Source organism: Nyctereutes procyonoides, unplaced genomic scaffold (genome assembly GCF_905146905.1).
Source record: "Nyctereutes procyonoides isolate TBG_1078 unplaced genomic scaffold, NYPRO_anot_genome, whole genome shotgun sequence".
NCBI lineage: Eukaryota > Metazoa > Chordata > Mammalia > Carnivora > Canidae > Nyctereutes > Nyctereutes procyonoides.
The window spans coordinates 18,973,753-18,999,803 of record NW_026575160.1 but is presented as its reverse complement, the minus strand read 5'-3'; the positions used below and the strand labels follow the sequence as shown (position 1 = coordinate 18,999,803).

General features: G+C 42.8%; 2 protein-coding genes across 6 annotated transcripts in view; one reads left to right on the top strand and one right to left on the bottom strand.

Moving 5' to 3' along the window:
* BBS9 (Bardet-Biedl syndrome 9) overlaps positions 1-19,737 on the bottom strand; it is a 430,791-nt gene extending 411,054 nt beyond the window's left edge. For 2 of the 3 annotated variants that reach the window (XM_055314823.1, XM_055314824.1), the window contains exons 1-2: positions 19,005-19,737; positions 922-1,042 (exon numbers count right to left, since the gene is read on the bottom strand). In XM_055314823.1, the coding sequence (XP_055170798.1) occupies positions 922-1,033 (112 nt within the window). In that variant the 5' untranslated portion in view covers positions 1,034-1,042; positions 19,005-19,737. The remainder of the gene's footprint in view (positions 1-921; positions 1,043-19,004) is intronic. The other variant, XM_055314825.1, reaches the window with a different exon arrangement.
* Positions 19,738-22,543: 2,806 nt separating this feature from the next.
* The window catches only part of LOC129502834 (retinitis pigmentosa 9 protein), a 29,643-nt gene continuing 26,135 nt past the window's right edge, over positions 22,544-26,051 (top strand). For all 3 annotated transcript variants that reach the window (XR_008663048.1, XR_008663047.1, XM_055314658.1), the window contains exon 1: positions 22,544-22,727. Coding sequence is in view for 1 of the 3 variants with exons in the window: in XM_055314658.1 (XP_055170633.1) it covers positions 22,576-22,727 (152 nt within the window). In the remaining 2 variants the exon portion in view is untranslated. The remainder of the gene's footprint in view (positions 22,728-26,051) is intronic.

The window sequence follows — 26,051 nt, the reverse complement described above, 5'->3', positions numbered from 1 at the left end:
TAAATAAAAAATTTTAAAAAAATCTTTAAATAAAATTTTTTTAAGTTTTCCTTTTTTTTAAAAAAGATTTTATTTAGTTATTCATAGAGACACAGAGATAGAGAGAGAGGAGAGAGGCAGAGACACAGGCAGAGGGAGAAGCAGGCTCCATGCAGGAGCCTGACAGGGACTCAACTCCGGGTCTCCAGGATCACACCCTGGGCTGCAGACAGCGCTAAACCGCTGTGCCAGTGGGGCTGCCCTTAAGTTTTCTTTTTAAGAGGCCAATGACTATCTGGATTACAAAAAAGAAAAGAAAAAGCTCATGATTACAAATAATCAAAAACAAGTACAAGTTTCAAATAGCAATGATACAGAACTAAAATGTTTTAGAGACCACTTCAAAAAATATGAAGATGCAAAGAGGAGCAAATGATTTAAGAATAAGACAGAATGTTGTTTCCATTATCATAATATGAGAATGAAAATAATGATTTAATAATTGTTTTCTACCAACAAATAGGGCTGGAATAATTTTTCCATTCTCGGATTAATGGCTTTCAGATTCAAAATATTTTAAAAATATAATTTTCCTTGAAACCTTCAAAGTTAAAAATATTTTAGTAGCCCTACTTCATTTTGCAAAAAAATGAAAACAAACTTTGCAACAAATGAAAACAAATTATATGTTGCCTTGTTATATTTTTCCAGTTCCAAATCATATGACAGAATCAACACAAACCAGAAAACTGCAAAACAGAAAAACTATGCTACCTAAGTATTATAAGGAAAACTACCTTCAAAATTAGGGCATATTTATGACAGTTCACTTAAGTTCTATAAATACACTTTAAGTATATAAGTACACTTTAACAAATGAAGATATTTTTATTTTATGTCTGTAAAGCTTTGCTCCAAGATGCATGGTCATAAATTGCTTACCTTGTCCATTTCCAGTATTGTCAACATCAGCCAAACACAAACAGCCTTGATCAAATTCTTCTTTCTCTCCCAGAACAGTAGACCACCAATCACGGGCTTTAAATAAAGACATTTTCGTTCACTATAAAAAGAAAGCATTTATTTATAGTAAAAATCTACCTCACACCATTTATGAATTATCTCTTAAGGCATAGTAAATTAAACATGAACAATGTTAAGAGAAACATTTCTGAATTTTAAAGTTAAATTTTTTTTAAAGATTTTATTAACTTATTCATGAAAGACACAGAGAAAGAGAGAGAGGCAGAGACACAAGCAGAGAGAGAAGCAGGCTCCATGCAGGAAGCCCAATGTGGGACTCAATTCCGGAACTCCAGAATCATGCCCTGGACAGAAGGCAGACGCTCAACCACTGAGCCACCCAGGGGTCCCTTTAATATTTTTATGTTTTGCAGAAATATGTGAAACCACAAATCCAAACCAAATCCAAACAGCTGAAAACATAAATAGACATTTTGCAATGCCATTGGACAGTCTGAAAAATTATGCATAAATTATGGGCCAATTCTCTCTTCTGGTACATTTGGTAAACAATAACACAAAATAACAAAAAAAATATTCTTTAAAGGATCAAGATTCAAATTCTAACAGCACTAGTTAGTATATAATTCCTTAGCAAAATACCTAATTTTCCTTCATTTTGGTCATTGGAAAGACAATAGCATCCCTTGTCACAATGAATTGCTAAGAAGAGCAAATGAGATCAAATGACTAACACTAGAACTGGTACATTATAGGTACTCAAAAAGCATTCACACGCTTTCCCCATTATAACTGCATAAAGGCAAAATAGATGAGGGAAATTCATACCAAAAAAGAACTAGGAAAACTGAGTGTAGGTGCATTTATGATTCCGATAACCCATAAAATTGCTCTCTGCTTTGATTCCTCTCTAGAATGAGGATATACCAGCCAGATGTACCACTGAGTTACTGATAATGGTAAATGTGAAGGCCCACTGGACCTCTTGAATTATACACAAACATCACATACCCTGGGATTCTATGAAGGTGCATATACCCAACATAAATGAGCCTTTCCTGCATGTTACACTGATTTAAATAATAGTTAGGAAATGCACTCAAATTTCCTTATTCAAAGACATTCCATTCTAGGGACTCCTGGGTAACTCAGTCATTTAAGTGTCTGCCTTCAGCTCAGGTCATGATCTCAGGGTACTGGGATCCAGACCTGCATCGGGCTCCCTGCTCAGCAGCAAGTCTGTTTCTCCCTCTTCTCCCTCTGTGATCTCTCACTCCTGCTCTCTCTCAAATACATAAAATCTATTTAAAAAAAAAAAAAAAAGACATCCCATTCTATAAGGTTGGAGCAAACACTGAATTAGCAAATACTGAACTACTGCTCCTAGGGGAAATAGAAAGGCTCCTGTGAGCCCCTAGTCACAATATTTTCATGAAACAATCAATACCTCATTTTGCATTTTGTGTGTCTTTGTCTAAAGATACTTTATTTAATAAATTGTTGATTCACTAACATTCAGTTCAGGAGTCAACAATACTATAACTCATACTTGAAGGAAGCTTATCTGATACTTCTATAAGGTATACAGCAACGTTCTCACATTTAGGAACATTAGATAGCTCTTCAGCACTACATTTGGGGACCTTTTTAAGTAACAAAAATCAAAACAAACAAATTAATCCAAACCACAGATTTGTGGAAAACATGGCACGAAGTAGATCATAAAAAGGTTATTCGTTTGTAGTGTAAGAACTGAAATAAGAAGGCAAAAAGTTACTGTGGTTGATACCTGCTGAGAACATGTGCGTCAAGTGACTCAAAATTTTTGCCACTCCATGCATGACCATGAATGACCCAAAAGCACCATGACTATTGATTTGGGTATTACAAATAAATCTTAGCAAACAGGTAAATTCACAAATACAGAATCTGCAAATAATGAGGATCAACTACACACTTAAAAAAATGTAAAACAATCTGCTTCTTAAAGCCTTCCAGATAGGCTAATCACAGAAGGCAAGACAACCTGCTTTCATTAAGTTGGCCAAGAAGTTAATTGAGAATCATGTGGTGGCAAAAAGTGCAGACTCTGGAGGAGGTCAGTGTGAATTTGACTAAAGACATACAGATCAATGAAACAGAATAGAGAACCCAGAAATGGACCCTCAACTCTATGGTCAACTAATATTCGACAAAGGAAGAAAGAATATCCACTGGAAAAAGGACAGTCTCTTTTAATAAATGGTGCTGGGAAAATTGAACAGCTACGTGCAAAAGAACGAAACTAGACCATTCTCTTACACCAGACACAAAGATAAACTCAAAACGGATTAAAGATCTAAATGTGAGACAAGAATCCATCAAAATCCTAGAGAACACAGGCAACACCCTTTTTGACCTTGGCCACAGCAACTTCTTGCAAGATACATCTCTGAAGGCAAGGGAAACAAAAGCAAAAATGAACTATTGAGACTTCATCAAGATAAAAAGCTTCTGCACAGCAAAAGAAAAGTCAACAAAACTAAAAGACAACCTACAGAATGGGAGAAGATATTTGCAAATGACATATCAGATAAAGGGCTAGTATCCAAGATCTATAAAGAACTTATTAAACTCAACAGTAAAGAAACAAACAATCATGAAATGGGCAAAAGACATGAACAGAAATTTCACCAAAGAGGACATGCACATGGCCAACAAGCACATGAGAAAATGCTCTGCATCACTTGCCATCAGGGAAAAACAAATCAAAACCACAATGAGGGCAGCCCCGGTGGCGCAGCGGTTTAGTGCCACCTGCAGCCCAGGGCGTGATCCTGGAGACCCTGGATCGAGTCCCACGTCAGGCTCTCTGTATGATGCCTGCTTCTCCCTCTGCCTGTGTCTCTGCCACTCTCTCTCTCTCTCTCTGTCTCTATGAATAAATAAATAAAAATCTTTAAAAAAAAAAACCACAATGAGATCCCACCTCACACCAATGAGAATGGTGAAAATTAACAAGACAAGAAACAACAAATGTTGGAGAGGATATAGAGAAAGGGGAACCCTCTTGCCCTGTTGGTGGGAATGTGAACTGGTACAGCCGCTCCAGAAAGCTGTGTGGAGGTTCCTCAAAGAGTTAAAAATAGAACTGCCCTACAACCCAGCAATTACACTACTTGTGATTTACTCCAAAGATACAGATGCAGTGGAAGACCGAGACACCTGCATCCCAATGTTTATAGCCACAATGTCCACAATAGCCAAACTGTGGAAGGAGCCTTGGTGTCCATCGAAAGATGAATAGATAAAGACGTGGTCTATATATACAGTGGAATATTACTCAGCCATTAGAAATGACGAATACCCACCATATGCTTCAACATGGACGGAACTGGAGGGTATTATACTGAGTTGAAATAAGTCAGTCAGAGGAGGACAATCATTATATGGTTTCACTCATACAGGGAATATAAAAAATAGTGAACTACATTATAGGGGAAAGGAGAGAAAATGAGTGGGAAAAATTAGAGAGGGTGACAAAACATGAGAGACTCCTAACTCTGGGAAACAAACAAGGGGTAGTGGAAGGGGAGGTGGGCAGGAGAGATGAGGTGACTGGGTGATGGGCACTGAGGGGGGCACTTGATGGGATGAGTGTTACACTCTATGCTGGCAAATCAAACTCCAATAAAAAAATATATATTAAAAAAAGGAATCCAGGTTCCATACAAACCATGAAACCAGTGGAGGGTTATTAAAAGTTACCGAACCTCTACATACTTCAGCTTACTCATCTATAAAATAAAGAATGATATTGTGAGGAATAGGTAAGAATGCAGTAGAAGCAACTTATGGAATGTTAGAAAATATCTGCAAATTACATATCTAACAAAGGGTTAATATATTGGGACTCCTGGGTGGCTCATCGGTTTGGCACCTGCCTTTCGCCCAGGGCGTGATCCTGGAAACCCAGGATCAAGTTCCACATCGGGCTCCCTGCATGGAGTCTGCTTCTCTCTCTGCCTGTGTCTCTGCCTCTCTCTCTCATGAATAAATAAATATAATCTTTAAAAGAAAAAAAAAGGTTAATATACAGAATAAAGAACTCATACATGTCAACAGCAAAAAAATTTAATGGGTAAAGGACTCAGACATTTCACCAAAGAAGATATACAAATGGCCAAAAAGCATATGAAACCATGTTCAACATCACCTATCATTAGGGAAATGCAAATCACAAACACAATGAAATCCCACCTCACACTCACTAAGACAGCTACTACAAAAAAAAAACAAAAACAAACAACAAAAAAAAAACAGAAAATAACAAGTGTCAGCAAGGATGTGATGTAACTGGAACCCTTGTCCACTGCTGGTGAAAATCTAAGAGTGCAACTATGGAAACTGTATAGTGATTCCTCAAAAAATTAAAAATATGTTACCAAGGTTCCTGGGTGGTTCAGTCAGTTAAGCATCCGATTGTTTATTTCAGTTCAGATCATGATCTCATGGTTGTAAGATCAAGGCCCATGTCAGGCTCCGTGATGGGCATGCAACCTGCATAAGATTCTCTCTCCCGGGGGGATCCCTGGGTGGTGCAGCGGTTTAGCGCCTGCCTTTGGCCCAGGGCGCGATCCTGGAAACCCGGGATCGAATCCCACATCAGGCTCCCGGTGCATGGAGCCTGCTTCTCCCTCTGCCTGTGTCTCTGCTTCTCTCTCTCTTTCTCTGTGACTATCATAAATAAATAAATTAAAAAAAAAAAAAAAAAAAGATTCTCTCTCCCAGGGCAGTCCCAGTGGTGCAGCGTTTTAGCGCCGCCTGCAGCCCAGGGTGTGATCCTGGAGACCCTGGATCAAGTCCCACATCAGGCTCCCTGCATAGAGTCTGCTTCTCCCTCTGCCTGTGTCTCTGTCTGTCTGTCTCTCTCTCTCTGTGTGTGTGTCTCTATGAATAAATAAATAAAATCTTAAAAAAAAAAAAAAAGATTCTCTCTCCCAGGGTACCTGAGTGGCTCAGTGGTTGAGAGTGTACCTTTGGCTCAAGTCGTGATTCTGGTTTCCCAAGATCAAGGCCCGCATCAGGCTCCCCACAGGGAACCTGCTTCTCCCTCTGCCTATGTCTCTACCTCTTTCTCTGTGTCTCTCATGAATAAATAAAATCTTAAAATAAAATAATAAAACCTACACTGAAGGAAAGAAACAAATGTCTTCCAACTTGTAAATAAACAGACTATGGTACATCCTTACCATAGAATAAAACTCAGCAATTTTTAAAAAATGAAATAACAACAACTTGGATGGATCTCAAGGACATTATGCTAAGTGAAAAAAAAATCCCAAAAGATCACATATTAAATAATTCCATTTCTATAACATTTTTAAAATGAAAAAATTAAACTGATAGAAAACAGATCAGTGGTTACTAAGTCTAAGGGGGGCAGGGGGCAGTCACTTTAATGGACTAGAAGGGAATTTCTTTGGGATGATGGAAAAGTTCTATACCCTGATTTTGGTAGTAGTTTCATGGGATAAGTTTTAATTTCTTCAAATTATATTACAAGAAGAAAAGTGTATGTAATGTAAAACCTAGTAAAATCTAAATAAGATTTTTTTAAATAAGATTTATAGTTTAGTTGTAGTATTATACTAATATCAATTTAGTAATTTGATCATTGTTCTGCTACCATTGGGAAATCATTACTTATACAATTTCTATGTGCTTATAATATTATTTCAGATGACAAGTTTAAAGAAACAAACAACAGGAAAAATAGAAAAAAGAAAACCCCATCCAAGGCCTCTCTTTCCACTAAAAATGAAATTAGATAAAGGCAAAGTGTTGATAGAAGTGACGGGGAAAAAACATAGCAGGTAAATAAGCTTATAATGATTTTTAAGATATGTGGGAGAGTTTCTGAAAAACATCTGCATCACTCATTATTACTAATGGCATTATATAATTATACAGATTGCCAGATGACTAAACTTCAAGCCTGGCAGGAAGTATACAAAAAATGTAATAAACACTTTATTACACTTTTACCAGATTTTTTTGAGAGGGAATTAACAGTACTTAGCAAGTGCCATATATTCTCATTATATACTCCAGATATATCTAGAAAGTTGTTATACACCATACTATTAGACCTCCAGTATAAAGATACATCAAGGGATCCCTGGGTGGCGCAGCGGTTTGGCGCCTGCCTTTGGCCCAGGGCGCGATCCTGGAGACCTGGGATCAAATCCCACGTCAGGCTCCCGGTGCATGGAGCCTGCTTCTCCCTCTGCCTGTGTCTCTGCCTCTCTCTCTCTCTCTCTCTCTGTGTGACTATCATAAATAAATAAAAAAATTAAAAAAAAATTTAAAAAAATAAAAATAAAAATAAAGATACATCAAGATACATGATTCTCTTGCAGCCCAGAGTAGAATATTACCCAAATTCAATATCACTTAGAGACTCACTTGGAGGACTCACTGCACTCATCATATAGTTAGCATCATGGTTATAATTTATTACAGTGAAAATAAAAAGCATAACAAAGAAAGGGAAAAGGTGCATGAGGCTGCAGTGGGGAATGCGGGTGGGGCTGGTGGTTCTTGAAAGAAATCACACACAAACTTCCAAGGCAGAAAAACTAGGCTCTGGGGTCAGAGACCAGGGGTAAAAAAAGAAGAGAAAACTGAACTGAACAGGGGCATCCAATGAGATCAAAGGAAAACCAGGAGTGTGCCATCTGGAAGGAAATGAAAAAGTATCTAGAAAAAGAGAGTGGCCAGCTCTATGAAATGCTGCTGATATGTCATAAAAAAATGAAGGCTTGGGGTCAAAACTCCATTTGGAGACATAGCCAAAAATAGAAATCAATAGGCTAACCAGCAAGTATGAGATCCTTTGTACACATTCTGCATCAGCCAGTTCAAAAAGAGTCTCAAGGAGAGAAAATAGGAAGGGAAGACCTATTCAACATCCCAAAGGGTCTCTTTCCCCTCATGTAGGCAGAAGAGAAAACTTCATGGGATCTGCCTAGAGAACATATTAAACACCCAAGTAATAGTCACAGAGAAGAGTTTTTTCCATCAACACTATTGAAATAATATATAAAAAATCAAAGTGCTTAGGGCAGCCCGGGTGGCTCAGCGGTTTAGCGCCGCCTTCAGCCCAGGGCGTGATCCTGGAGACCCAAGATCGAGTCCCACGTCGGGCTCCCTGCATGGAGCCGGCCTTTCCCTCTGCTTGTGTCTTTGCCTCTCTCTCTCTCTCTCTCTCTCTCTCTCTCATTTTCTGTGTGTGTGTGTGTGCGTCTCATGAATAAATAAATAAAATAAAATTTAAAAATCAAAGTGCTTAGATAAGTGACCATGAAAGACATAGCTGCAGTTTGATACATATGACTGCATCAGGCAAAAATAGCTATTATGCGAAAATGGCTTCAAAAATCTTTGTTAATGATCAAATTTTTCATCTTGCTAAAATAAAAAAAAAAACCTCCAATATGAAAAACTAACTCTCCAACACTGCCTGTACATGGAAATGTCATCAAGCACTAATTTTTTAAGGACTTCAATCATAAAATTTAAGATCTATTTCTATTGACAAAATAACACAGGCCATATTTAGTTCCTTGTTTCTCCTGCTCTATCAGTTTCTCCTTAGTCATCCTCCACTGCTGCTGAAAGCCCTCCTTACCTACATTGTTTAGCAACTTACTACCCAAAGTGTAGTCCATGGACCAGCATCAGCATCACCCAACAGCTTATGATACAAAACCTCAGCTCCACCACAAACAATATCCCCAGGTGATTCACATGCACCTTAATGCATAAAAAGCACAAACTGAACTGATATCTGATAGCCAAAGTCGATGTTTTCTTATAGCATGGCTCTACTTTCCCACTTCCTCTTTCCTGGGACCTGTGCCACCAGTTACCTTGAAAACCAGACTTTAACATTAACAGCTAGAAGGTACCTAATAATCAGCTAGCCCTCTCATTCTGTAAGATAAGCCCAGAAAGGTTAGCTATATGATTACCCTGAGTCACACAGCTTATGGCAGAAACTTGTTCCTCTCCCTGGTCTCTAGCTTCTCTTGTTTGACTGCCACTGTCTGCAATTTATCAAGAAAAATGAAGAAAAAATGAAAAGAATATGAATCAGTAGAGTGGGGAGTCTGCTTCTCCCTCGTCCTCTGTCTCTCCCCATGCTCCTGTTCATGCTCTGTCTCTCTCACAAACAAATAAATAAAATCTTTTTTAAAAAATTTCTCGGGGACCCCTGGGTGGCTCAGCGATTTAGCGCCACCTTCGGCCAAGGGCATGATCCTGGAGTCCTGGGATCCAGTCCCGCGTCGGGTTCCTTGGATGGATCCTGCTTCAACTAACCTAGTGTTAAAAAGTCTTACAAACACTAGAGTACTCTGATACGTGATGGAACTCTGACCAAATCTTCTTGATAACCTAAGTATGTCTCCCATAACCACTATGCTATGCAATTTCAAATTTAAAATATCACAGGATTCCACTTTTGGAATGACACATGAGAAGCTCCATGGACCCATTCCCCAGCAAAACTGGCGAAAATTGTTTTTTTAAAATCACCATTGAAAGTCTCTGGAAACTGTAAGAGTATATAAAAAATAAGAAACAAAAAATCTACTAAAACTCAGTAAGAAAATTAAGAATCTGTAGTATTTAAAAAACCAATACTCACTCCTCCTCTCCTCACTCATAGCTCAAAACAAGATAGAAAGTCCACTCCAGACAGGTATAGCCAAGAATAGAATCACCCTCTCCCCATAGCTCCCATAGCTCCTCCCCTGGAGGAGCAGGACATCATCTTGCTTCCAGCTATCTGTTTCTGACTAAAGACGAAATAGAAAATCTAAATCAGGGGCGCCTGGGTGGCTCAGTCTACTAAGTGGCTGCCTTCAGCTCAGGTCATGATCCCAAAGTCCTGGGATCAAGCCCTGCATTGGGCTCTCTGCTCAGCGGGGAGCCTGCTTCTCCCTCTCCCTCTGCCCCCGCCCCCTTGCTCATGCTCTCTCTCTCAAATAAATAAACTCTTAAAAAAAAAAAAAAAAGAAAAAAAGATGGGATGCCTGGGTGGCTCAGTGGTTGAGCATCTGCCTCTGGCCCAGGGCATGATCCCAGAGTTCCAGGATCGAGTCCCACATTAGGCTTCCTACAGGGAGCCTGCTACTCCCTCTGCCTGTGTCTCTGCCTCTCTCTCTCTCTCTGATGAAGAAAGAAAAGAAAGAAGAAAGAAAAGAAAAGAAAAGAAAAGAAAAGAAAAGAAAAGAAAAGAAAAGAAAAAAAAAGAAAATCTAAATTAAAAACCTACCCACAAAAAATAGACCAGGCCCAGATGGTGAAAAAATTAGTACCGATTCTTCACAAACTATTCCAAAAAAATAAAAGGGAATACTTCCCAACTCACACTATAAGGCAAGTGTTACACTGATACCAAAACTAAGCAAACACAAGAAAACTACAGACCAGTATCTCTAATGAATACGGATGCAAAATCCTCAGCAAAACATTAGCAAAATGAATAAGCAAGATATAAAAAGAACTACGCACCATGACCAAAGGAGAATTAATTCCAGGAATATAAGGTTAGTTTAACATCCAAAAACAAATTATAATACTACACCATATCAATAAAACAAAAATTTAAAACCACCTTATTATCTCAACTCAGGAAAAGCATCTGACAAAATAAAATCTAATACTCTTCCATTATAAAAACACTCAAAACACTAGGAGTAAAAGGGAGCTTCCTCAAAATGATAAAGGACATCTATGCAAAACCCATAGCTTATATCATACTTAACAATGAATGACTAGATGCTTTCTCCCTAAGAGCAGACACAAGACTAGGATGTCCAAATTCACCACTTTTATGCAATATTGTACTAGAGGTTTTAGGTCAGGCAATTAGCTAAGAAAAAAAACTAAAAGGCTCCTAGAAGAAGTATAACTATCTTTACTCAGATGACATGATCTGGTAAACAGAACATCCTAAGAAATTCAGTGAAAAACCATTAGAGCTAACAGACAAGTAAGGTTGAAGGATACAAAAACAATTGCATTTCTATGCATTTGCAATGAACAATCTAAAAAATGAAACTTAAAGAAAATTGCATTTACAATAGCATCTAAAAGAATAAAATACCTAGAAATAAGTTTAACAAAGTATAAAGCATATATATGCTCTGAAAACTATAAAATACAGTCAAAAGAATTAGAGATCTAAATAAACAGGATAACATCCTATATCCATGGATAAGAAGCCATGCATTTGAAGTATTGCATTTTTAAGATGCAACACTTCCTGGGGTGCCTTTATGGATCTGCCTTCCACTCTGGTCAAGATCTCAGAGTCCTAGAATTGAGCCCTGGTCGGGCTCCCTGCTCAGCAGGGAATCTGCTTCTCCCTTTCCCTCTGCCCCCATCCCCTGTTGATGCTCTCTCTCTCTTGCTCTCTCTCTTCTCTCTCAAATAAATAAAATCTTTTTTAAAAAAAAGATGCAATACTTCCCAAAGTGATCTACAGATGCAGTGCAATCCTTATCAGACTCCCATAGGGCTTCTTTGTACAAATTTACTAATTTATTCTGAAATTCATATAGAATTGCCAACACGTAGGGCACCTGGGTGGCTCCGTGGGTTAAGCATCTGGCTCTTGATTTCAGCTCAGGTCATGATCTCAAGGTAATGAGATCGAGCCCTGCACTGGGGCTCCATGCTCAGCCAGGAGTCTGCTAAAGATTCTTTCTCCCTCTACCCCTCCTTCTGTGTGTTCACACTTGCTCTCTCTCTCTAATACATAAATCTTTTTTTAAAAATTGCCAGCGGCTGTGGACTGTGGGCCGCCAGGGTCAGTGAAGGATCTCAAGATGGCTGGGTGAAAACTTGCTCTAAAAACCATTGATTGGGTAGCTTTTGGGGAGATCATACCCCAAAACCAGAAGGCCATCTCCCTGAAATCCTGGAATGAGATGCTTACTTCTAGGTTGGCCACTACTCTTCCTGAGAAACCACCTGCTATCAACTGGGCTTACTACAAGGCCCAATGTAGCAAAGGCTGGCTTGGTAGATGACTTTGAGAAGTAGTTTAATGTCCTGAAGGTTCCTATGCCAGAGGATAAAATCACTGTCCAGGTAGATGCTGAGGAAAAAGAAGATGTGAAAAGCGGTGCTGAGTTTTTGTCTCTCTCAAAGGCCAGGACTGAAGAATATGTAAAAGAGCTGGAGAAGATGAAGAACATAATTCCATTTGATCAGATGACCATTGAGGACCTGAATGAAGTCTTCCCAGAAACCAAATTAGACAAGAAGTATCCCTACTGGCCTCACAAGCCAATGGAAAACTTATAAACTTGAGTTGAGGAGAAAGCCCTGGCCCTCATATTATAAACGCTGGACATTAAAAATAATGATATGGAAAAAAAATGCCAGCAACTCATAATAGCCAAAACAATCTAAAAAAGAAGAACAAAATTGGAGGATTTTCCCATTTCAAAACCTAACTACTATGCAATAGTATTCAGGACAGTATGGTACTGGCCAAAAGATAGACATAGGTAAATGGAAAGGAATGGAGAGTCCAGAAATAAATTTATACATCTATGGTAAACTGACTTTCAACAAAGATGCTAAGACCATTCAATCAGAAGTTGCAACAAGTGATTCTAGTACTACTGGATAGCCACACGAGAAAGAATGAAGTTCTAAAAAAAAAAAAGAATGAAGTTGTACCCTTACCACAAACCATAAAAAAAAATTCAAAATGGATCAAAGACCTTTATATTCACTAATGCATAGGTAAAACTACAAAATTCTTAGAAGAATTCTTAGAAGAAAACTTTTTTTTTTTTTACTTCTAAGCGCAAATCTTCATGACATCAGATATCGTGATAGATTCTTAAATCTGACAACAAAAACATGAGTAACAAAAGAAAAAATAAAGAGACTTCACTAAAATTTAAAACTTTTTGCTTCAGGGCAGCCCCGGTGGCCCAGCAGTTTAGTGCCGTCTTCATCCCAGGCGTGATCCTGGAGACCTGGGATCCAGCCTGCTTCTCACTCTGTGTCTCTGCCTCTCTCTCTCTCTCTCTGTGACTCTCATGAATAAATAAAATCTTAAAAACAAACATAAAAGCATAAAGAATAGTAAAACGACTCCTCATATGTCCATCACCTTTTATTCTTTTAAAAAATAAGAGATTTATTGAAATATAATTTACATAATATGTAATTCACCTATATAATTTGTACAGTTGAATGTTATTTTTGTATATACATAAGTGCAGCCAATTTTAGAATATTTTCATCACCTTAAAAAGATACCTTGCACCCCTTACCTATAACTCTCCTGACCTTTCCTTCCCACTGGACTGAAGCAGCCACTAATTTACTTTCTATCTGAATGGATTTGCCTATTCTGTACATTTTATTTATTTATTTATTGGTTTGCTTATTTATTTTTAGTTAAGTAGCATTAACATGCAATATTTAGTTTGAGATATATTCTATGCATTTTATATAAATGGAATCATAAAATATGTGGTATTAGTGACTGTCTTCTTTTTCCTAGAATAATTTTTTTTTAAGATTTTATTTATTCATGATAGACACAGAGAGAGAGAGAGGCAGAGACACAGGCAAAAGGAGAAGCAGGCTCCATGCAGCGAGCCCGATGCGGGACTCAATCCCGAGTCTCTAGGATCAGGCTCTGGGCTGAAGGTGGCGCTAAACCACTGAGCCACCGGGGCTGCCCCTTTGCCCATTTTTAAATTGGGTTTCTGTCTGTGTATTATAGTCATAAGAATTCTTTGTATGTTACAGGTATGTGTCTTTTATCAGAGAGACGATTTGTAATACTTTCTCCCATTCTCACCTTTTCACTTAGTGTTCTTTGAAGCAAAAAGTTGTTTTTTTTTTTTAAGATTTTATTTATTCGTCAGGCTCCCGGTGCATGGAGCCTGCTTCTCCCTCTGCCTATGTCTCTGCCTCTCTCTCTCTCTCTCTCTGTGTGACTATCATAAATACATAAAAATTTTTTAAAAAAAATTTTTTTAATGTAAAAAATGGGATCCCTGGGTGGCACAGCGGTTTGGCGTCTGCCTTTGGCCCAGGGCGTGATCCTGGAGACCCGGGATCGAATCCCACTCAGGCTCCCAATGCATGGAGCCTGCTTCTCCCTCTGCCTATGTCTCTGCCTCTCTCTCTCTCTCTCTCTATGTGTGACTATCATAAATACATAAAAATTAAAAAAAAATTTTAAAAAAGATTTTATTTATTTATTCATGAGAGACAGAGAGAGAGAGAGAGAGAGAGAGAGAGAGGCAGAGACACAGGCAGAGGGAAATCAGGCTCCATGCAGGGAGCCCGATGTGGGACTCGATCCTGGGTCTCCAGGATCAGGCCCTGGGCTGAAGGCAGCACAAAACCGCTGAGCCACCGGGGCTGCCCTGCTTTTATGTTTAAAATTTGTCACAACAAGTAATAATAAAGTTTCACTTTTTTAAAAAAGTTGAATACTCCTGTATTTCGGCCACATTTGCTACTCCTGCAGAACAAAACGTTAGCAAATTGAATTTAGAAGGTTAGCAAAATAGGGATGCCTGGGTGGCTAAGCAGTTGAGCATCTGCCTTCCTCTCAGGGCAGGATCCTGGAGTCCTGGGATTGAGTCCCACAGCAGGCTCCCTAGGGCTCCCTCCCTAGGCTCCCTAGGGCTCCTAGAGCCTGCTTCTCTCCTCCTGCCTGTGTCTCTGCACCTCTCTCTCTCTCTCTCTGTCTTTCATGAATAAATAAATAAAATCCTTAACAAAAAAAAAAATAGGTTAGCAAAATAAATCCTATCTCTTCTCCTAGAAGGACATCCCACCCCACCAGGAGAAAGAAAAATTAACCAGAAATTAAGTCTTAAATGAAATTCTAATCATTTTCCAAATTCAGAAAGATCTTGGTTTTTAAAATACTAAGGCAGCGGGCAGAGAAAGTCACCTATTTGGAAGGTTAGGAAGAAAGAAACTAAGAAACAAGGGGCATTTTTCAGCTTTGAAACCTGGATTTTTGTTACAAAAACAAAAAGTATGCTAACAAAAAATTAAATATGTATAAATTGATTTTTTATTTGGTTTAGTTAACTGCCTTGAATAAAAATAAGAAACAAGGATTTGCATTTTATTCCCTATTCATTCAATGTTGATTTCCAGGTCCTCAGTGATTTTTCTGCCTTTAAGTAAATGAAAAACAAGAACAAAAAATCAGGTTTCCAATGGCTCTCATCTCCCTTTTCTAGACAGGAAAATAATAGTTAACAATTACTAATCATTTACTAAGTCCCAGGCAGTGTTCTAAGTGCTTTGCAAGTACTCTATTTTAATCTTCAAAACAGAACTACAAAGTAAAATGTAGGTACTATTACTAAGGTATCCGTGAATACAGAGAGGTTCTTCTAGTCATCCTTCCATATTGTAGGACGAGGCCAATGAGGTATCTTAAATGAAAACTAAACCCAAATGGTTACAACTAGTAAGTAGTAGAAGAAGCATCTCAAACAAGGCTGTCTTCTCCAGAACCCTAAACAAGTGCAGCCACTCCACAAAGACTAAAAAGATTACTCCATGGATATTAACTAATCATTGCAAGTTCAAACTGTTTAGAAAGTATTTCATACACCTAAATAAATTTTTTTTAAGATTTTTTTTATTTGACAGAGAGCACCAGGCAGGGGGATAGAGGGAGAATCAGACTCCCTGTTGAGAAGGAAGCCCCACTTGGGGCTCATGACCTGAGCTGAAGGCAGACGCTTAACCAACAGAGCCACCTAGGTGCCCCCACCTAATTAAATTTTTAAAGAATGACTAGAAAAGAGTAATTTGAAGGTTTTAAAGGCTCATACCTATAACCACAAAAGGTTTTTCCTATGCCTCATTAGAATAATAAACAGAAGATAATCTCTTTATCCCCTAAACTCCAGATATACTCTTCCACACCTGACACTTTTTTAATACTTATTTAAATACACTGTCTTCCACATCAAAATTTACTCAGATTTAGTTTTCATTTAAGATATGGATGTTTTAACACCTCATTGGCCTCGTCCTACAATGAGGAAGGAGGACTAGAAGAACTGCTGTAACAAAAATAACCCCAAGAATCCTGCAGAAAGAATATGTGGGGACACCTGGGGGACTCGGTTAAACGTCAGATCCTGATTTCAGTTCAGGTCGTGATTTTAGGGTTGTAGAGATTGAGCCCCAAGTCTGGCTCATTGGGCATGGAGTCTGCTGAAGAATTCTCTCTCTCTCTCTCTCTCTCTCTCTCTCTCTATCCCTCCTTCCCTTCCCCACCCCCTTCCCTTTCCCTCTCTTAAAAAAAAAAAAAAAGGGGATCCCTGGGTGGCACAGCGGTTTGGCGCCTGCCTTTGGCCCAGGGCGCGATCCTGGAAACCCGGGATCGAATCCCACGTCGGGCTCCTGGTGCATGGAGCCTGCTTCTCCCTCTGCCTATGTCTCTGCCTCTCTCTCTCTCTCTCTCTCTCTCTGACTATCATAAATAAAAATTTTTTAAAAAAATTTAAAAAAAAAAAGAGTATGTGGATTAGAAGGCAAGATCCTGGAATTAGAGGCTAAACTGCTAATGCTGTTGTCCATGTTTGCAGTTTTGCTTTTTCCAGGTCATGCTAATGCTGACTCAAATTTTGGAAAGTAGGAATCAGTTCATCCACTGCAAGAAAAAAATGACAAGTATACGTAGAATTAGAAGAATGCTGCTTTTGAAGACAATATTATAAGAGACCTGTATTGAAATTTTCAATAAAAGACACAGAAAACAAAAGAGCACAAAAGAGGGAGTTAAACAGAAATGGTTCCCTTTTCCATTTCACACTACAGCAGAGTGACTTTGGACAAGTCCCTCACCCTCTAATTTCCTAATTGTTCTGGAGGGTGAGAAGATAAAATGGCCTAACTCATGTATCTGCTTAAGCATAAGATGTACTCAGTAAATGTCAAATAAATGTCAGTAGTAACCTAGTTGTAGTAGTACTACTAGTAGTAATAGAAGTGGTGGTGATGGAATGTATTCTGAGCAAGACAAAGTTACAAAGGTCAATCTGGACCTCTGGACTGAATATTTATTTTTTTAAAGGATTTTATTTATTCATGAAAGACACAGAGAGAAAGGCAGAGACATAGGCAGAGGGAGAAGCAGGCTCCATGCAAGGTGCCCAATGTGGGACTTGATCCTGAGACCAAGGATCACGCCCTGAGCCTGGGCAGGTGCTCAACCGCTGAGCCACCCAGGTGTCCCTGGACTGAATATTTAAATGGAATATTCAAAAAAAACTAACAGTAATCTTTCACTGAAATGTTAATTGGCAGGGATGTTTTATAATAACATCACATGTTTCAACGATTAAGATTTTATTTATTTATTCATGAGAGATGCAGAGAGCAGAGACATAGGCAGAGGGAGAAGCAGGTTGCCTGCAGAGAGCCTGATGCGGGACTAGATCCCAGGACCCCAGGATCCTGACCTGAGTCAAAGCCAGATGCTCAACCACTGAGCCACCCAGGTGACCCTGTTTCAATAATTTTTGAGAAATATTTTTTTTAAGATTTATTTATTTATTCATGAGAGACACGCAGAGAGAGAGAGAGAGAGAGAGAGAGAGAGAGAGAGAGAGAGAAAGAAGACAGGCAGAGGGAGAAGCAGGCCCCCCGAAGGGAGCCCAATGCGGGACTCAGGGACTCAACCCCGGGACTCCAGGATCAGGCTCTGGGCCGAAAGCAGACGCTCAACCACTGAGCCACCCAGTTGTCCCAAGAAATATTTGAAAGTCTTTATTCTGGGGATCCCTGGGTGGCGCAGCGGTTTGGCGCCTGCCTTTGGCCCAGGGCGCGGTCCTGGAGACCCGGGATCGAATCCCACGTCGGGCTCCCGGTGCATGGAGCCTGCTTCTCCCTCTGCCTGTGTCTCTGCCTCTCTCTCTCTCTCTCTGTGACTATCATAAATAAATAAAAATTTAAAAAAAAAAAATCTTTATTCTGAGGGAGGAGACTTGCTACATACATCAAAAGGTGTAAAACATCAGAAACTACTATATACTATTGATATTGGATTTTCTTCCCCTTCAGTGAATGTTTCCATCAAGAACTTGTAGCATAAATATCTGTGTGGTTGTAATTTAAGAGCAATTACACACAATTCCACAAAATGAAAAATTCCTTACACTAAATAACTTATAAATTATTTGCAAATTTTAAAGTTTTAATTCTTCTAAATAAGGATTCAGTCTATTCACACACATACACACACACACACACAAACACGCTCACAAATCGCAGCAATTATTCTCTTTACATATTTCTAACAAGTTAGAAAATCTATCCCGCTCTAAATGCTGTCTGACTTTGGTTAAGATCTTCAAGTTGTAAAAAAAAAAAAAAAAAAAAATCTTCAAGTTATGTATGTGTGCTATGTGGTTTCACATTTAAAGTAATGAGATAGGAGGGAAAAAAAAAAAAAAAACACCTATGAATTTCTCCGGGAAACTGAAGTCAATTGCAGGACTTGACGAAGGAAAGGAGGCGCTGACAAAAATCAGCTCAGGTCATCTAAACTGCTGTGCTCTGCAATATAGAAAGAGAAGGAGAAGCAATAATCCTATTGCAAGAATTAGAGGGTATTAGTGCTTGCATCCTACTGCAGTCATAGGCTGAGAACTGCTTTGGCCATTTGCTCACAAGACCTGTTGGAGTGTCAACGAGAGGAGGATGCTAGTGCACCACGTGACATTCCTGAATGGAATCTTTAAAAATTCTTATCAACCTTCCTCGAAAATGCTCATAAGACTTCCCACACACTGTGCTCCTCGTTGCTTTTTGTTTCGTTTTATTTTCAATGCACACGTCCTCCCTAAGAAACCTGTCATCCAACATCCCCCAACCCCATGACACGGCATCAGAGGATCAATCTTGCCCACAAAACAAAACACAGAAGGGGCATCCACGCTCCCAATGTTTGATCCCAAACATCCCCTTACCTGACGCCGAATCAGGTGGGTCCTGAACCCACCTTTCCTCGAACTCTCCACAGATTTCCCTTGAAGAACTCCTTCCTGCCAGGGTGCCAGAGCTGCAACGACGAGAGCAAGAATGGAGGGTGCAGAGCAGAGCAAGCCCTCGCTTCACTACTCCCGGCGGGTCCCCTGCTCCAACTTGTTCCACGTCCCAGACGGAAAGCGCCTCAGCAGGGAGCACCACCGGCTCCACAGAGCTGGAGCGACACCCACAAGCAGGAAGCCTGCATCCCCTCCGTGTCAACGCCGGAGACACGCGGGGAACACGGCGCAGTCCCTCGAGACACCAGGCAGGCCAGAACCACGGTAAGTCCCGCTCCTCGCAAAGAGGAGGAGACGCTGAGGAAGACAGTCAGTGGGAGAGAGCCGGCGAAGGACGGCAGCCGCGGAAGGGACACCTCCCCACTCCGGCCTCACGCCGAGCCCTCCGAGCCCTGTTGTCATAGCACTTTACAACCAACGCCGCGGCGCAAGTCGGAGGGCGCAGCTCCGACGCCTTCTGGGGTTTGTAGTCCAGAGCGGCTGAGGTGAGGGGGCGGGGTGGAAGGCGGAAGACCTTCACCTGCTCGGGTCAGGCTGGAATCAGATTTCTACTGGAGGGAGCTGGAGGGAACCACTCCTTGGCCCTATTTTGGCGGAAAGGTCATTAAAACCATTCCCTTTCCGGTCCTTGGACAGCGCCTCAGACAGGGGACCGGAGGAAGACCAGCCTCCCGCCTCCGCTGCGGGCGCAGGCCACGCCCCCCACGCCTTCCGGTCCCGCGTATCTGAGCGCGGAGGCGGGGCTACCCTCGGGGGCGGGGCTACCCTCGGGGCGGGGCTCGCGCGGGAGGGGCGGGGCTCGCGCGGGAGGGGCGGGGCTCGCGCGGGAGGGGCGGGGCTCGCGCGGGAGGAGCGGGCGTCCGGGTTTTTCCGCGGTTTCTCTTCCCAGCCTCCTGCAGCAGTTCCTTTTCCCCACTCGGAGGCTTGTCAGAGGCTCAGTGTATGAACCAGGAGGCAGTGGCCTGGGTGGCCGCACTAGCGAGGGTCAGTCTTTGAGCCCTGGTGGCAAGAGGTGGTGCTTTTAAAACTTTCTTCTCATCTACGCTTTCAAAAGCCAAGCGGTGGGATGCCCGGGTGGCTCGGCGGTTGAGCGTCTGCCTTTGGCTCAGCGCGTGATCCTGGGGTCTCCGATCGAGTCCTGCATTGGGGTCCTTGCAGGGAGCCTGCTTCTCTCTCTGCCTGTGTCTCTGCCTCTCCCTTTCTGTGTCTCTCATGAATAAGTAAATCTTTAAAAAAAAAAAAAAAAGCCAAGGGGTGCCCCTAGAATAAAAGAGATTTTTCTAAATAATAGAATAAAATATTCTGTATGAAAAGCATCAAATGAAAATTATCTTGGAGGTGCCTGCATGGCTCAATTGGTTAAGCCCCCAACTCTTGATCTCAGCTCAATTCTTCATCTCTGGGTCATGAATGAGTCCAAGTCCTGTATTAGGCTCCATGCTGGGCGTGGAAGCTAAACTTTAAAAAAAGAAAAGGGGCGGCCCGGATGGTTCAGCGGTTTAGCGCCGCCTTTGGCCCAGGGCGTGATCCCGGAGACCTGGAATCGAGTCCCACATCGGGCTCCCTGCATGGAGCCTGCTTCTCCCTCTGCCTGTGTCTCTGCCTCTCTCTCTCTCCCTGTGTGACTATCATAAATAAATATAAAAAAAAAAAAGAAAAGAGAAAAAATTATCTTGAACCTGCTAAGATATTCAATTTTTAAAAAGAAAATACATATTCCCATATTATCCATATATTAACATTTCAGCCAGGAAGCCACCCAGGGATCCCTATCAAGGTTGATTTTAAAAACTAACGTGGGGGGCAGCCCGGGTTGCTCAGCAGTTTAGTGCTGCCTTCAGTCCAGGGCGTGATCCTGGAGACCTGGGATGGAGTCCCGCATCGGGCTCCCTGCGTGGAGCCTGCTTCTCCCTCTGCCTGTGTTTCTGCCTCTCTCTTTCTGTGTCTCTCATGAATAAATAAATCTTTAAAAAAATAAAAAAAAATAAAAAAACTAACTTTGTGGGGCACCCGGGTGGCTCAGTTGGTTAGGCATCCCACTCTTAATCTCGACTCAGGTCAAGATCCCAAGGCCCTGGGATGGAGCCCCACATGAGCGGGAAGTCTGCTTCTGCCCCCTTCCCACTGCTCCCCACACTTGTGCACTCTTTGGCTTCCAAATAAAAATCTTTAAAAAAAAAAAAAACTAACTTTGCAATCAAACATTGTTTCTGACAGAGTTCTTAGTCACAGACAAAAGAAGCCACTCTAGCTGGTCAGAGTAGTTTCTAGGAAATCAGGTAGTTCATCAAACCTCTGGGAGACCCAGACAACCTCACAGCCAGAGTATTTACAGGACACACTAGTTCAGGTAACTTGCATCAACCGCTAGATTGGTTTATGCACCGGTTCTTCCCTCAAAGGAAGAACCTGATTTCCAAGCTCTGGGACATATCAGTGTAATAACTATGTTTCTATTCATAGCCTTTGTGTGCTCATTCATTTGGATTTTCTCTAATAAATATGAAGAAGCTCCTCGTGTATTTTAAGGATTAATTATAATGAACGCCACATATGAGGGGAATATTCCCTACACTGTTACTTTTACTTCCTTTATGGTTTCTTCCACTGTGTTAAAACAGTGATTACAACTTCACATATCAGATACATTTACAAAATGCACCTGGTTAAGCACTTTAGCAATTTGCAGCCTGGCTCCTCTACTCCTGCATCCTTGTGGGCAGGTTATTTAACTCTCTCCGCCTCCTTATCTATGAAACAAGGGTAATACGAGTAGTAAGAGCACTTGGTAAGTTTTTAAAGGCTAAATCCACTTAAGGGCTTGGCTCCACGACCAGCGCATAAAAGCGCTCAGCGGAGGGAGCTCTCCGTCCAGCTCCCAAACCGTGTCCAGGTCCGCCGCAGACGAGGCGGTGGCCGCGCGCTGGAAAATGAGAGAATCAGGGGCGCCCGGGTGGCCCAGCGGTTGAGCATCTGCCTTCAGCCCAGGGCGAGTCCTGCATGGAGCCTGCTTCTCCCTCGGCCTGTGTCTCTCTGTTTGTGTCTCTCATGAGTAAATAAATAAAATCTTTTAAAAAGGAAATGAGAGAACGTCCCCAGGCGGGGTGCGGCCCAGCGCCCCGCGGCAGCCCCGCCCGTACAGCCGCCGCCGCGGGTCGCGGGCCTCCGGGGAGGGGGCGCGGCCGGGGCTCCCCGCAGGCCTCCTCCTCCCCCTCTTCCTCCTCCTCCGCCGCCGCCCGCGGCCGCCGCCAGGGGGCGCGCTCCGACCCCGGCCGGCCCGGCGGCGGGGCCCCCGCGCGGCGAGCGCGGACTCGGGGCGGCGGCGCGGGGCGGCCCGGCGGGGGGCGGGGGCCCGGAGGCCTCGGCGGGGCCGGCGGGAGGGGGCGCTGCGGGGCCGGCGGGGCGGGGCGCGGCGCGGCGCGGAGGAAGTGCCGTCTTGGCCGCCGCCACCGCCTCGGGCCGCCGCGGGGCCGCCTCCGCCACGCGGGCCGCGATGTCGGCCGGGCCCGGGCGCGACGACGCGGGGGCCGGGGGCGCGCGGCGGCCGCGGGAGACGGCGGAGCAGGAGCTGCAGCGGCGCCGGGAGCAGAAGCGGCGGCGGCACGACGCGCAGCAGCTGCAGCAGCTCAAGCACCTGGAGTCCTTGTGAGTCCGCGCCGCCCCGCTGCTCCGCCAGGTGTGGGGGCGGGAGGCCGGGGAGGCCGGGAGGCCGGGGAGGCCGGGTGCCCTGGTCCCTCGGGCCGCGCCTCGGAGGGGCGGGGAGGGGGAGGGGACGGGAGGGGGAGGGGCGGGGAAGGGGACGGGAGGGGGGAGGGGGAGGGGGGAGGGGCGCCGGGCGGCCTGGGGCTGCCCTCCCGGCCCGCGGAGGGCCCGAGCGCGCGGCAGGTGCAGTGAGCGCCGCCGCCCTGCGCCTTCCCGGGGGCCGAGTCGCGGGGCCGACGGTGAAGCCGCCGAAGCCGCGTTCGCCTCCTCTGCGGCCAGGGCGGGGGGCGGGGGGGTGCAGGGGAGACCCCGCGGCCGTCGGGGCGTGCAGGGGCTGCAGCGAGGCCAGGGGCAGCTCCACGGGCCGGGCCGGGACCCGGGGGGAGGCGGATTCCCGGCCTTGCAGGGCCCTTCCTTGGCGTCCCCGGGGTCCTGTTTCAGGCACCGGCATTACCTATGGGAAGGTGGAAGGGAAAGTCCTTAGAGGCTTCAGAGTCTTTGTCATCAACCCGGGAGCTTTGCCTTTTCAGGCAAAGTCGGCTCTTTCCAGTGTGAGCTAAATGTAGCTAAATGTCACATCAGTAAGGCGGAGGTTCGGGAGACGACGCTGCTGCGGGAACTCCCGGTCCTGGCCCCTCCAGGCGCTCTGTGGCCGCGTCCTATGCGATGCAGGTGTTCAAATACCTTTCCCTAGCCCAAGCCTGAGCTTCCCAGAGCCCGGCCTGACCCCTCAGTATCTTTGACTGTGGGGTACCAGATAGTGGCTGACACTCCACTTTTATTTTGTAGCTCACAGAGCACTCATAGACATCAGAAGGATTATAACCTCCTTTTGCAGATGCGGAAAGACAGGCAGGTTCAGCAGTTAAGTAACCTGATCAAGGAGACATTGATCTGTAAACTAGCAAAACTAAAGAGGAAGCCAGGTGTCGCCTGATTCCCAGATCAGTTGGATTTTTCCACTCCAGGGATTTAAACTTTCTGAGCTGCTGACATATTTGCGTTGGCTAATTCAGAGGCATGTTTGCTTTTAAATCAAAATTTTTATTTTTTTAATTGTTTTTTGAAGATTTTATTTATTTACTCATGAGAGACACACAGAGAGAGAATGAGGAACAGACACAGGCAGAGGGAGAAGCAGGCTCCATGCAGGGAGCCCGATGCGGGACTCCATCCCAGGCCTCCAGGATCACACCCGGGCTAAAGGCAGCGCCAAACTGCTGAGCCACCTGGGCTGCCCCAAATTTTTATTTTTAGAATAATATTTTAAACATCAAATGAGACTAAGAGACTAATTTCAAGAACAAGTGGTTCAGGACGCCTGGGTGGTTCAGGGGTTTGGCGCCTGCCTTCTGCCCAGGGCCTGATCCTGGGGTCCCGGGATCCAGTCCCACATCAGGCTCCCTGCATGGAGCCTGCTTCTCCCTCTGCCTGTGTCTGCCTCTCTCTCTGTATCTCTCATGAATAAATAAAATCCTTAAAAAAAAAAAAAAAGTGGTCCATATATCCCTGTTCCGTAGTCACCTGCACACTCCCTGCAACTCTCTCTCTAACCAAGGTTTCAGTAAGTAGATAGTTTTTTTCTTCTGGGACTTAACTACTCACTTCTAAATTATATGCTTATACTGCTTTTTTAGATTGAACAACAGACACTACCTATAAACCTCATGTCACATAAATAAGGGTTTCGTTCTTTCTCTACCCGTTTGCCTCCATCCTTCCAGTATAGCTCTATGATAATTTTTGTTAAGTCAGTAGTTGGTATTAGCATTATGATAACTATCCAACATTGCTCACTTTGGAGCAAAATGGTGTTTTGTGATTTTTTTTTTTTTTTGCTTTCTAGCACAATTTTTGTTTTTCAACTAGTTAATAAGAGCCTCAGTCTTTTTCATTTGCTTAATTTCCTATTACCTGCTGCTAACTTTATTCAAAAGGCCCTAAAAGCCAACGATACTTTTTCTAAATGTTCTATATATCAGGCAGTCTATCAGTTTGTTTTTAAAACCAAGAATTATCCTTCTCCAGTACCCTGTGGTTACTTTCTAAACCTGGTGTACAACTGCCTTTGTCACTCTCCTGTCTTGGAGCCCATTTCTGGACCCTATGTCTTCCTCTTTTTCTCTTTACCTCATTTTGTTGAAGTGTATTATGTAACTTCCTATAAAAAGTGCATTGGGGTGAATTTGTTGAGTCTTTACATACCTGAAAATGTCTTTATCCTATCCTCAAACATGATAGGTAGGTGGTCTAGGTATAGAATTCTAGGCTAGAAATTATTTTCACTTGATTTCAGAGGTGGTAGGCTACTATTTCCTAGCTTCCAGTATTGCCAAGAAATCTGGTGCCACTCTGATTCCCTGTCTTTTTTAAGGAACTTGTCCTACCTTCCCTCTTTTGCAAGCCTTAAAGAATTCTTTTTATCTAGTATTTTGCAGTTTCTTTTTTTTTTTTTTTAAGATTTATTTATTTTAGGGAGAGAGAGCATGCATGGAGGGAAGGAGGACAGAGGGAGAGACTCCCCAAACAACTCCCTGCCCAGTGGGGAGTTTGATGCAGGGCTCCATCTCACAACTCTGAGATCATGACCTGAGCTAAAATCAAGAGTCGGGCAATTAACCAACAGAGCCACCCAGACGCCCCTTCCAGTTTCGTGATGTGAACTGTTTCTCACCAGATTTCAGACTTTTTAAATATTTTCTTGATACTTCGTGTGTATTTAATATTCATACATGATCTATGTTTTAATTTTCTTCCCTCCATTTTGTTTTTTTCTTAATTCTTAGACTTTTGTGATCCTCTTTTCATTCGACTTCTATAAGATTTACCTTCTAGTCCTTCCACCATTGCACTTTTAAGTTTCAGTTTTTAATTTTGAAAAGCTGCTTATTCCAAGAATTCTTTTTTTCCTAGCATCTGTTTTTTCCTCAATAACAAATCTGTCATCTTTAAGGATACTATTTTTTTTCTTTTTTTGTTTGCTGTTTCTTCTCTGCCTTTTCTTATGGTTTCTTTCACTTAAAGGTTTTTTCCTAATGTGCAGGGATCCTTGGATCTCCCCCATTAAGAGTGAGGCATTATAAAGCTTTTTGAAGGGGCAGCCCAGGTGGCCCAGTGGTTTAGCGCCTGCCTTCAGCCCAGGGCATGATCCTGGAGACCCGGATCGTGTCCCATGTCGGGCTTCCCGCATGGAGCCTGCTTCTCCCTCTGCCTATGTCTCTGCCTCTCTCTATATATGTCTCTCATGAATAAGTAAATAAAATCTTT